Source organism: Xiphias gladius, chromosome 8 (genome assembly GCF_016859285.1).
Source record: "Xiphias gladius isolate SHS-SW01 ecotype Sanya breed wild chromosome 8, ASM1685928v1, whole genome shotgun sequence".
Taxonomy (NCBI): Eukaryota; Metazoa; Chordata; class Actinopteri; order Istiophoriformes; family Xiphiidae; genus Xiphias; species Xiphias gladius.
Genome location: NC_053407.1, coordinates 13,833,366 through 13,846,365, shown reverse-complemented (window position 1 = coordinate 13,846,365; position 13,000 = coordinate 13,833,366). Strand labels below are relative to the sequence as shown.

The 13,000-nt window shown below is 38.7% G+C and overlaps 2 protein-coding genes across 4 annotated transcripts; both read left to right on the top strand.

Annotated features, from left to right (window-relative positions):
* Positions 1-1,926: 1,926 nt before the first annotated feature.
* On the top strand, positions 1,927-5,965 carry LOC120793772 (zona pellucida sperm-binding protein 1-like). 3 transcript variants are annotated; one of them, XM_040134149.1, is made up of 9 exons: positions 1,927-2,344; positions 2,465-3,395; positions 4,310-4,494; positions 4,613-4,710; positions 4,793-4,953; positions 5,045-5,237; positions 5,422-5,569; positions 5,652-5,727; positions 5,808-5,965. In XM_040134149.1, the coding sequence occupies exons 1-9, from the start codon at positions 2,093-2,095 to the stop codon at positions 5,915-5,917; spliced, it is 2,154 nt and encodes a 717-aa protein (XP_039990083.1). In that variant the 5' UTR covers positions 1,927-2,092; the 3' UTR covers positions 5,918-5,965. The 3 variants fall into 3 exon arrangements, with proteins under 3 accessions (XP_039990083.1, XP_039990082.1, XP_039990081.1); XM_040134148.1 differs by having other exon boundaries at positions 1,927-2,845; positions 2,897-3,395; XM_040134147.1 differs by having other exon boundaries at positions 1,927-3,395.
* Positions 5,966-9,449: 3,484 nt separating this feature from the next.
* Positions 9,450-11,852, top strand: LOC120793034 (zona pellucida sperm-binding protein 4-like). Its single transcript, XM_040132615.1, is given in 9 exon segments — positions 9,450-9,864; positions 9,867-9,972; positions 10,200-10,384; positions 10,503-10,600; positions 10,683-10,843; positions 10,935-11,127; positions 11,312-11,459; positions 11,542-11,617; positions 11,698-11,852. Coding segments are annotated over 9 exon segments (1,392 nt in total). The 5' UTR covers positions 9,450-9,549; the 3' UTR covers positions 11,808-11,852.
* Positions 11,853-13,000: the final 1,148 nt, after the last annotated feature.

Sequence of the window (13,000 nt, the reverse complement as noted above, 5' to 3'; positions counted from 1 at the left end):
GTATGTAAAATCCAAAGCATCAGTGCAACTGCTGTCAAAATACATGTAGTGGTGCTAAAACTACATTTCTCTCTGAAATGTAGTAGGAAGGGGCATAAAGTGGAAATAGTCAAGTAAAGTACAACCTTAAAATGTGAATCTCCTCACCTACAGGCTACAGACGGCGTCAACAAACAGAGACAAGTGCCCCCCCCAAAATGGAAATCAGAGTATTAAGACTTGAAATGAAGGTGGCAATTTCTGCACCTGGTCTGCTGGTAATGAATTAAATCAAATTTTTGGCCTTATTTACATTGGTGTAATGTATCCATTTCCCTTCCCCCTATGAAATACATTTTTCAGTAAATGACTCTCAAAACATATTAACAAACCAAAAAGGAGTAACAGTAAAACACAATTAAAGGAATGAATAAATAAAAAGACACTCCACAAAAAGGATTAAGAAAACAGAAACACAACATTTAACGAAGAAAATATTAAAGATATTTTACTATCTAATTATTTACTCCCTGAACTGCTGCTGTTTTTGCTTTTGGTTATATTCGTGAAAGATTGTGATATTTTGGATTTCCTTTGAATAAATGTTGATGCTACGGCTATTGATGCATCTATGCTTTCTGCTTGTAGTAGAGACAAAGAAAATACCTTCCCATGGTCAAACACAAGAATTACATGGATCTTTTTTTTCATATCTCAGTTTGTTTTGTGAGCACCAAAACTTATTGAACGGTGTCTAATATAAGTTTTTTTAAGCTTTTGAACTTTTTTGAGTATATTCTACAAACAATAATTTCATGTTAACTTTGATAATGTATTATATTTGTCTACTTTGGCAGGACAAGAATTTTGCCTGTTATTCTATGGATCAATCAGGATGATCTTTCATTTAAAGCAACACTTTGCAAATCTTGAAAAAAGAAATAATACAATCTTCCTCTTACTAATGTAACTTTCATTTTTAATTCATAGAATTCACCCTTGCTCAATTCAATACACTCATGGGCTTTACTGCTACATCTTTACATGGTATGGTATGACCAGCATCTCATGCTGGCTAATATTAGAATACTTCAGTTAGATATTGATATGTAACAGACATTATTGAGTCAGTTTGCTGACTCTGACTCTACGATACTTGGCTACATTTATTCTACATTTTAGCATTTCACAGACAGTTATTTCAATGGTGTTATCACAAATGAAAAAAATAAAAAATTAAATAAACCATTCCTCAGCAGGTGACAGGTTTTTTTGTTTTTGTTTCCTGCTTGTGGTCCCTTTCCTCTTGCTATCAGTCAGTTTGTTTCATGATGACTTCTTTAATCCAACCGAAACCAGAGAATCTTTGAAATTGAAGGGAAATTCGATGTAATGTTGTAATTGCTACTTGTAGCCTCAAAGGCACCTGTTTAGCAAAGGGTGTGAACTTATTGCTCTTCAGCAGGGTCAGGTTTATGCCCTGTAATCTTTCCTTTTCACTAAAAAATTCCTGCTGCTCCAATCACGAGTCTATTACAGCAAGTAAACTGAAGTAAAATTTGGCTTCAATGGCAAAACTTAGTTCCAGATTCTGAAGAGAGGATATACTGTACATATCCCCTGTCTTGTGGTTAGTCCTCCATCTCAGTGTCATCTAAACCTTTGACTGTTACCTTTGACTGTTAAGTTATCAGCGTAATACAAACTTCTACTTAAACCAAATCAAGTGCTGTACATTGTGCACTAGCAAAATAAACATAAAAGGTCGCGGTCGCAGAGACCTTTGAAAAGGTTTCTGTGACCCTAATGTTGGACAAATAAATACTTTTATGTCATCCAACCCACCTGATCTGATAGGACACACACGTGTTTTATCCCCATGTCCCACCTACACAACTGATCTTGTGAAGTTGCCAAAAGGCTTAGCAAACATTATATAATGCACCCCTGGGGCTTTTAGGTGTCTGTTGAAAGCCCTGGAAGCCGTGATTGGTGGTTATTTGACCTTGAAAGTGTTGTTTTTTTTTAATCATCAAGTCTAGTCACATATAAATGTGGCAGCACACATAAGTGGTACCCTTGTGGACTGTCCAGGTCAGACTGCTTTGAAACCATGGCAAAGCATTGGCGTGCCGCCTCTTTAGTGGCACTAGCATTCCTGGGCTGCTTAGTTGGGACAAATGTAGAGGCTCAGGACTTAACGTGGCAGAAGCCTGCACTACCGATGTCAAAGGGTGCTCCACCTGCTCAGACACGACCACTCCCACAGCCTCCACCTCCACCAAAGGCTCCTCAGTTCCCTCAAGTGCTGCCGGTCCAATCTCCTTTACCACGATGGGCTCCTCAAAATCCTCAAAACCCTCAAGTGCCACAGGTCCAACGTCCTCCACCGCCGACGTCTCCAAAATATCCTCAAAACCCTCAAGTGCCACAGGTCCAACGTCCTCCACCGCCGACGTCTCCACAATATCCTCAAAACCCTCAAGTGCCACAGGTCCAACGTCCTCCACCGCCGACGTTTCCGCAATATCCTCAAAACCCTCAAGTGCCACAGGTCCAACCTCCTCAACCGCCTCAGGCTCGTCAGTATGATCAAGTTCCACAGGTTCTTCAACCTCCTCTAACACCAAAGGTTGTTCCACGCCCTCAAGCACCAAAGGTTCTTCCACCTCCTCTACCACCAAAGGTTCCTCATTATCCTCAAGTGCCGCAGGTCCAGCCTCCTCCACCACCAAAGGTTCCTCGTTATCCTCAAGTGCCACAGGTCCAACCTCCTCCACCTCCAAAGCCTCCTACTTATCCTCAAGTCCCACAGGTCCAACCTCCTCCACCTCCAAAGCCTCCTACTTATCCTCAAGTCCCACAGGTCCAACCTCCTCCACCTCCAAAGCCTCCTACTTATCCTCAAGTCCCACAGGTACAACCTCCTCCGCCACCAAAAGTTTCTCATTATCCTCAAGTGCCACAGGTCCAACCTCCTCCACCTCCAAAGCCTCCTACTTATCCTCAAGCACCAAAGGTCACATCGCTTGTGCCGCCCAATGCTCCTCAATATCCTCAAATACCACAGGTACGACCTCATCAACCACAGGTCCGACCTCTTCTTCCACCTCCTTCTCCACCAAGGTTTCCTCAGTATCCTCAAGCACCAAAGTTTCCTGGCCATCCTCGAGCATTCTCAAATTTTAAGTCTCCTCAAAAGCCAGAAGCTCCTCAACCACAGCAACCGCATCAGCCTACATCGCCACAGGCATCTTCCACTTACCCGCCTGGTGCTCCACAGCAGCCTTCTTTCCAGAGCTGTGAGGTGGCAGAGAGCCAGAGAGTCCCTTGTGGAGGTCGTGATATCTCTGCTGCTGAATGTGAAGCCATTAGCTGCTGTTTTGATGGCCGTCAGTGCTATTTTGGAAAAGCAGGTGGGTTTTTGACTGTTATTGCTCTCAGAATTTAGACAGTTTTCTGGTTATATTAAGTAAATACTGCATTGTGTCATCAATGGATGATACAAATCTTTAATGAGTTAAGTTATCCTAATAGATTAATACAATGGTAAAAAGTTTCTGTGTCCTAAATTCAACTTTATGTCACGTATTTATCAAACTTTTTTATTCTCAAAAATATGATGCAGTATTTGGGTTAAACATATTGAACCTTTCCTACTGTATGTTCCATAACGTGCTCATAACTTTACTAATGAGGCAAAGATGTCACCTGATTTGGCATCCTTCAGAACAATACAAGAAATAATTAAGATGATTCTTTGATTTGTTTAGCTTTGATAAACTTTTGCTGAATATAATTCCACTGCAACCGTTACTATTATAGTCTATTTTGTTATATAGTCATACTAGCATTGTGGCTCTGCCCATGGCAATATTGGATAAGCTTACCACTTTGGTGTAGAGTGAAATATCTTGACAAATTCAAGATCAAGATTCAAGACATTCAAGATTCCCCAGAGGATTAATCCTAATGACTTGGTGATCAATTGACTTTTCCTCCAGTGGCATCATAAGGTCAAAATTTCATTTTGTCCCATACCTGAAAAACTGTGATTTCCATCAAATTTTTGCTGCATTTTAGTTGTTGCCAATTACCAGATGTTAGCATACTAACATGCTAAACTAAGACGCTGAACATCAGCATGTTTAAATTGTCATAATGAGCATCTTAGCATGCTGATATTAGCATTTAGCTTATTGTACAGCTGTACCATAAATAAAACCTCAAATAGTTGGTTACATGGTTGTAGACTGGTAGTCTTGTTATATATTTTTGGTCATTAATATCTAACCACTCAACATATCAAGGTCTGTCTTTGTGCTACCAGTGACCGTTCAGTGCACCAAGGATGCCCAGTTTATTGTGGTAGTGGCCAAAGATGCTACTCTTCCAAACATTGACCTTGAGTCAATCTCACTGTTGGAGGGAGGTCAAGGCTGTACACATGTTGACTCTAATTCAGACTTTGCCATCTACCACTTTCCTGTTACTGCCTGTGGCTCCTTGGTTATGGTAAGACCTCGATTTTCTATATCTATTCTCTATTTATATTCAACAAAGGAAAACACCTTTAAATAGGGTCTGTGCATATTTTTACCCTACAACGCCAGCTTTTCTCTGCCTTTTGTAGGAGGAACCTGGTGTTATAATCTATGAGAACAGGATGTCATCCTCATATGAGGTAGGACTTGGGCCCCGTGGAGCCATCACCAGGGACAGCTTCTACGAGTAGGTGATCACTTTTTAGAGCATTACAGTGTTAAAATAAAGTCTCTGAATAAACAACATAATGCCAGCTTTCTCTTGTCAGATTGCAATTCCGGTGTAGGTACATTGGCACTTCTGTTGAAGCTGTGGTTGCAGAAGTGTTACGCTTACAAGATCCTCCTCTATCAGTTGCTGCTCTGGGACCCATCAGAGTACACCTGAGACTGGCTAATGGGCAATGTTATACAAAGGGTTGTAATGAAGGTAAGAGTATGTCAGCTTGGCTGCATTGCTGCATTTGCAGATCATTTCATAATGTTGGCTGTCATATTAACTGGTAACTCTTCTCTCACAGAGGATGTGGCCTATAGCTCTTTCTATACGGAGGCAGACTACCCTGTGATCAAAGTACTGAGGGACCCCGTGTACGTGGAGGTTCAACTCATTGAAAAGACAGATCCAAACCTTGTGCTGACTCTAGGTCGCTGTTGGACCACCACAAGTCCCAATCCTCACAGTCTGCCCCAGTGGGACATTCTGACAGATGGGTAACTAAAACACCAATTTACACTGTCCCTTTAATGATAACATGTCGGATGTTTGTGAAAGTTTACGCTTCTGCCAGGTCTGTACACGAGGAATAGTGAATAGGGAAATCAATGCAAAACTCTGACTTTTACATTCAGTTGCATTTTACTGTTATTGCATTGATATAATTTGCTCTCCATCCAGGTGTCCATGGATGAATGATCGCTACTTGTCCTCACTGGTTCCAGTCGGTCCCTCCTCTGGTCTGGACTTCCCAAGTCATTACAGGCGTTTCATTTTCAAAATGTTTACCTTTGTGGACGCCAACTCACTAGTGCCCCTGAAGGAGCAGGTAATGACTATATCGGCTGATGAGAGACTGCTGCAACAAAATATTTTTGTATTGCTCTGCCAACACTGTTGTCCTTTTTCAGGTGTACATTCACTGTAGTACAGCTGTGTGCACTGCTGCACTGGGCCACTCCTGTGAGCCATCATGCTTCAGAAGAAGTAAGAGATGATTTTATCATTTGCAGAATTCAGGAGCAATATGCACTTAAATCTGACCATGTTTGTATGTCTGTGTGTAGAGAGAGATGTGGAGACTGCAGACCAGAGCAAGGCTGGGCCAAAGGTTGTGGTTTCTGTTGGACCTGTGATCATGACCGACCCCAAGGAGCAACCAGCACAGAATGTCTAGCTCAACAATTTGCCTGAGAACATTTAGTAAAACATCTGTAGCATTTAACATGGTTCAGTTATTTGCAAAAAGACTAGTAAAGAGTCAAAAGTGTTCTGCAGGAGGATCCTCAAATTACTGCAGTCAAGGTTGTATTAAAAAAATATTGGCTGTATGTGCTCTAAAAGCTCATCTAACAAAACACAATGACATACCAGTTTATTTTGTACACCTTTACAGTCTAATGCAATGCAATATAATTACCCTTAATTAATCATATTTGCATATTTCATAATGTTCATAAGGTTCATAAGGTTTCAAATTAACTGCTAATGTTTGAGGCTGTATTTAGTGGGGACATTGTGTTAGATTGTATAATACTAAAAGTTAGTCTATTGTTTTGCAGGCCCTCATTTACATAAAGGAGGCAAATAGAATATTGGAAACATTTCTCAATATAATTCAATTCAGCACAATACCACAACTCAGTAAAGCATTGAAAATTACAATATAGTTAAATCAACTCATGCCTGACACAGTTTTAAAAAAAAGTAATTTAAAAGGCATTTTAAGCTTCACAAAGTATGTATAGTATTGGAGTGGAATGCATTAGATTGGACAGGAGTACCTAATTATTGGTAAATCCAGGTTAATCAGAGATGCAAGAAAATTTGTTTGAAAACATTATTTGAAAAGGGTTAATAAGCAGTTATTTAAACATAGACTGAAACTGTAGTACATGACTTTTTGATTAACGGTGTGGAATCAGTGACATTCTAATAAACATAGAATGTTGGTATTAATACTTTACTTTCTTTATAATGACTTCTCCAAATTAATAAAGATGTAAACAAAACAATTTATCATTCATTTCTTTTTTGCCGAAATGTTTACTGTAAATGAGTCGTATGGATTCTGTTGGACCTAACTGTCCTGACATGGTATGAGAACTAAGTCTTTAAAATGGACTATTTTCACTCAAAATTCATGTAATCTCACCGAGGTGTATTTACAGTATTTGTCAGCAAGTACACCAAATGTAGACGTGCAATACAAAGTATCATTTTGGCAAATCATTTTTAATACATAAAGCTTTTTCTTGTACAGTGTGGGAATACCCTCTGTATATATAAGTTAAAGTAATACAGTAGTATCACAATGAAAAAATACAAGTGAAAGTCCTGCATTTGAAATTTTACTTTTACTAATAAAACTACAGAGTAGCAAAATGCAGATAAAATTGTCAAAAATATAGGTAATTATTATAAATAAGACATAAATTGTGTGTTCAATTATCAGTACATGAATGTGCTTGTGGGTAATTTATTATACAAATATGCATCATTTTTAATAATTATCATATGTTATGTAGGCTATGTAATATTAATCTGTAAAGTAAGTATTGACTATAGATCTCTGGTATATATAGTGGAATAAACAGTGTGATATTTCTGTCTTAAAACTTGTTGTGTAGAGGTATACTGTAGCAGAACAAAATAGAAATACTGAATTAAAATATTAATACAGTACTTGAGTACATTTACTTATTTTCCACCTCTGATCCTGTGTAGCTATGTGAAGGAATAATATACTATTTCTTTAGTTATTCACTTACTATTGATAAGCTCCAGGATTTGTTTTAACATGACATGATCATCACCACAATCTGTCTTCGCTCTTCAGTCTAAAAAGAGAAGTAACAAGTTCGAACGGAGCTGTGCAGTAGAAATAAAGGGAATTTTATTTTAGAGTGGATTTTCTCTTTGATAACATGGAACTGATTATCTGTAATGCTTAAGAGGTTCATTTTCCTAAAAAACGTATGAGATCTGTTTCCGAAATAATCTTAGAAAAATGGATAAATGCTGTAACACTATGATTTCATTCATTATATGCTACCACACTCATTGTCTTTTGTTTTAATCAGCAGTTTAAAGGCTCTGCACACAAATCCAAATTTTTCTCAACATGTGTCATTGCTTACATTTTAAAAACATTGTATTTTAGTCAGATTATTTTAGAGTATTTAAGAAAGGATCCATATGTCTGATGTGTCATTTGTAAGTCTGTTCTTTATTATCTTACTAATGTTAAGGTAAGCTGGCTGACTTGATAACTGCCAGGTACATAGTCAAGCCAAACTGAATCATGTCTGAAACCTAGATAAAATCTAACACATCATTTTGTTACTACATCTCATTTTAAAAGCATGCATCATGTTAGGCTATTAGTATTAGCTGGGATAAGGCGATTAAATATTAGTCAGCTACTGTTAGTTAACTATCTTACACTCATATCAGCCTGTATATTACATGCTTGCCTAGTTGGAGCTCATTGCGGTCAACTTGTTAACCAATGACTGTGATGTTACTGTGAACCATAGCACAGACCTTAAGGCACAACTCGCTGTAATTTATATACGTTTACAGTCTGGATTTTTAATGTACAATAATTTCCCTTTAAATACGATAATTCTGATTTCTTTGTACATTTATTTGGTTTTCAGCATCTGGCAACTCTGACACTCCATCAGATTGAGCTAGTGTGTAGGCAACTTTAAAAGCCCACAGAGCAGGGAGTTTTAGAGAGGGCGTATGAGTAAAACTAAGTATGGAAGGTTATTATTTTGCATATGTAGAAGTATGAAGTAAATACGTACAAAACATCCCACTAACATCATTATTAAGCCCCATGTCACTGTACCATTGGGAGCTATTTTAACTAGATAATAAAAGACCTTTAACTGTTTCATCTGTTACTTTCCTAGCTACAATAATTATGCAAATCTGTATAGAGTCATATTTAGAAAGGTCTTCCGAAACTTAGAGATGTATTGATGAACCTTCAAATCACGTTTGCCTTGCAGTGGATTTAAAGCTCTTGGTTTAAAACTCACAATTTATTATTTAAACTGCAGTATGGTTGTGATTCAATAATGGCAGTATGAGTAAATACTGTGTGTCCGTAACAGGCTAGACAGCTGCAAGATAAAAATATAGCCTGACCTAATCTGGCTTTAAAGCATATTATGGCAAACTTTGTTACAGATTTGGAGAAAAAATCAATATTTTAAGTTTGCCATTTCGCACTAGCAAAAAAACAATTTTGTGACAAATAAAGCTTGAGGCCACAAAGACCTTCAAAAGGGTTTTTGTGACCCTAATGTTGGATTTGTCAATAAGTACTGTAATGTCAAACTGTCATCCAACCCACCTGATCTGATAGGACACACGTGTTTTATCCCCATGTCCCACCTATACAACTGATCTTGTGAAGTTGCCAAAAGGCTTATCAAACATTATATAATGCACCCCCGGGGCTTTTAGGTGTCTGTTGAAAGCTCTGGAAGCCGTGATTGGTGGTTATTTGGCCTTGAAGGTGTTTTTTTCTTTTCAAATCATCAAGTCTAGTCACATATAAATGTGGCAGCACACATAAGTGGTACCCTTGTGGACTGTCTAGGTCAGACTGCTGTGAAACCATGGCAAAGCATTGGCATGCCGCCTCTTTAGTGGCACTAGCAATCCTGGGCTGCTTAGTTGGGACAAATGTAAAGGCTCAGGACTTAACGTGGCAGAAGCCTGCACTACCGATGTCAAAGGGTGCTCCACCTGCTCAGGCACCAAAGGTTCCTCCGCGTCCTCAACTGCCACATGTTCTTCCGCCTCCTCTACCACCGCCAAAGTTTCCTCAACATCCTCAAGCTCCAAAAGTCTCTCAACATCCCTCCCTACCAAACTTACCTCAACATCCTCAAGCGCCAAAGCTCCAACCAGCACCACCGCCAGTCTTTCCTCAACATCCTCAAGCGCCAAAGCTCCGACCAGCACCACCGCCAATGTTTCCTCAATATCCTAAACCTTTCCACGATCAGTCTCCCCAGGAACCACGAGTCCCTACAGTGCCACAGAAAATTTCCACTCACAAGGCAAGTGCACCACTGCAAACTCCTGTCCAGAGTTGTGAAGTGACACAAAACGTGAGAATCCCATGTGGAGGTCCTGATATATCTGCTGCGGGATGTGAAGCCATAAAGTGCTGCTTTGATGGCAGACAATGCTACTTTGGAAAGGCAGGTGAGTTTTTGAAAAGGCTGTCTCTTCTAAGACTGGAAAATTAACTTTTTTCTGGTTTCCTTATATTGATTGATTAAATAGTGTACTGCAAACAGCGATGGAGGATGTAAAAACTCCAAGCATTTTTATACTCAAAGAATAATCTGTTTTTACATCTTTATGTTTTTTACATTTGATAAATAATTTCTAACCACTCAACATATCAAGGTCTGTTTTTGTGCTACCAGTGACCGTTCAGTGCACCAAGGATGCCCAGTTTATTGTGGTAGTGGCCAAAGATGCTACTCTTCCAAACATTGACCTTGAGTCAATCTCACTGTTGGAGGGGGGTCAAGGCTGTACACATGTTGACTCTAATTCAGACTTTGCCATCTACCACTTTCCTGTTACTGCCTGTGGCTCCTTTGTTATGGTAAGACCTCGATTTTCTATATCTATTCTCTATTTATATTCAACAAAGGAAAACACCTTTAAATAGGGTCTGTGCATATTTTTACCCTACAACGCCAGCTTTTCTCTGCCTTTTGTAGGAAGAGCCTGGTGTTATAATCTATGAGAACAGGATGTCATCCTCATATGAGGTAGGACTTGGGCCCCTCGGAGCTATCACCAGGGACAGCTTCTACGAGTAGGTGATCACTTTTTAGAGCATTACAGTGTTAAAATGAAGTCTCTGAATAAGCAACATAATGCCAGCTTTCTCTTGTCAGATTGCAATTCCGGTGTAGGTACATTGGCACTTCTGTTGAAACTGTGGTTGCAGAAGTGTTACGCTTACAAGATCCTCCTCTATCAGTTGCTGCTCTGGGACCCATCAGAGTACACCTGAGACTGGCTAATGGGCAATGTTATACAAAGGGTTGTAATGAAGGTAAGAGTATGTCAGCTTGGCTGCATTGCTGCATTTGCAGATAATTTCATAATGTTGGCTGTCATATTAACTGGTAACTCTTCTCTCACAGAGGATGTGGCCTATAGCTCTTTCTATACGGAGGCAGACTACCCTGTGATCAAAGTACTGAGGGACCCCGTGTACGTGGAGGTTCAACTCATTGAAAAGACAGATCCAAACCTTGTGCTGACTCTAGGTCGCTGTTGGACCACCACAAGTCCCAATCCTCACAGTCTGCCCCAGTGGGACATTCTGACAGATGGGTAACTAAAACACCAATTTACACTGTCCCTTTAATGATAACATGTCGGATGTTTGTGAAAGTTTACGCTTCTGCCAGGTCTGTACACGAGGAATAGTGAATAGGGAAATCAATGCAAAACTCTGACTTTTACATTCAGTTGCATTTTACTGTTATTGCATTGATATAATTTGCTCTCCATCCAGGTGTCCATGGATGAATGATCGCTACTTGTCCTCACTGGTTCCAGTCGGTCCCTCCTCTGGTCTGGATTTCCCAAGTCATTACAGGCGTTTCATTTTCAAAATGTTTACCTTTGTGGACGCCAACTCACTAGTGCCCCTGAAGGAGCAGGTAATGACTATATCGGCTGATGAGAGACTGCTGCAACAAAATATTTTTGTATTGCTCTGCCAACACTGTTGTCCTTTTTCAGGTGTACATTCACTGTAGTACAGCTGTGTGCACTGCTGCACTGGGCCACTCCTGTGAGCCATCATGCTTCAGAAGAAGTAAGAGATGATTTTATCATTTGTAGAATTCAGGAGCAATATGCACTTAAATCTGACCATGTTTGTATGTCTGTGTGTAGAGAGAGATGTGGAGACTGCAGACCAGAGCAAGGCTGGGCCAAAGGTTGTGGTTTCTGTTGGACCTGTGATCATGACCGACCCCAAGGAGCAACCAGCACAGAATGTCTAGCTCAACAATTTGCCTGAGAACATTTAGTAAAACATCTGTAGCATTAACATGGTTCAGTTATTTATGGGGAGAAGTCAAACAGATATATATTGTAATGTATGCCAAACAACTAAAGAGCCAAAAGTGTGCTGCAGAAATAAAGTAATGGATTCCCAAAATATTAAATTTGTATTAAAAAAATATTGGCTTTGATGTGCTAGAGATATTTTCTGATAATTTCCGTGCATAATCATTTTTATTAATTGTCACTGATATTTTAACAAACAGTACTCATCTGCAGTATTTGGCTTATGGTTTTAAAATGACTCCTAAAATACAATTACATTTTTCTATAAATGTTTACTGTAGAAAGCAAATAGTAGCAGTTCCATTTGACCTAACTATCTTGATTGGATCTCAGAATTAATTCATTATAAACATAAAACTGATAAAACATAAATTTCATGTAATCTTACCAGTACTCTATCTGTGTCACCTTTATCAGGCAATGCTGACCAGACTTATGGTGTATTAACAAAATCCATACATGCTTTAAGATAAAGCTTTATCCTTAAGGATAAAGCTTTATCTTCAGAGGGAATGTGAAAGGGCCGGATCCTCATCTGTGATGATAAATGCATTTTTTACAGAATTTTTGAAGGCAGTTTTAGTTGGATTTAGTATTTTATACATGGCATATAGCAACAGTGCTCCATTAAAACAGATTGTACTTCAAATTTCAAAACACAGTATGCTTAATATAGCATCACAAAGATGATATTAACTTTGCACATCTTTATTTAATTTGAATTGAAAAAAAATTCTTATGAATGTTATCCAAAGGTCCCTGATCTTTTTGTTCTGCAGAAATCTCAAGTTAAATTGTTTTTTAAAGCAGAGGAGAGAACAGAGTTATTAAAGTTTAAGATTTACAGGTAGATATATAGTTAATGAACTAAAGAATGGGATAAAATATCTATGGTAGAGGTTTTTGTATAGATAAGATACAAACAAACAGCAAAAAACAAGAGTTAAACTGAAATGCCACTTTAGTATTGGCTGAAAGTAGTTAAGTCCCGCTCTTTGCAGCATTACTTCAACACTGTTAAGCTTTGATAAAAAAACAGGTAAAGTTGCTTCAAACAATAAAAATGATTCAACAAAATATAAATACATTTACAAATTTGCAAACAGAGCTTTAAAGATGCAGATCA

Bases quoted from the DNA above. Each gene is read 5' to 3' on its own strand.
- LOC120793772 (XM_040134147.1), top strand. From the start codon at position 2,093: ATGGCAAAGCATTGGCGTGCCGCCTCTTTAGTGGCACTAGCATTCCTG. The intron at 4,954-5,044 runs GTAAGAGTATGT...CTTCTCTCACAG, and splicing joins TACAAAGGGTTGTAATGAAG to AGGATGTGGCCTATAGCTCT. The intron at 5,570-5,651 runs GTAATGACTATA...GTCCTTTTTCAG, and splicing joins TAGTGCCCCTGAAGGAGCAG to GTGTACATTCACTGTAGTAC.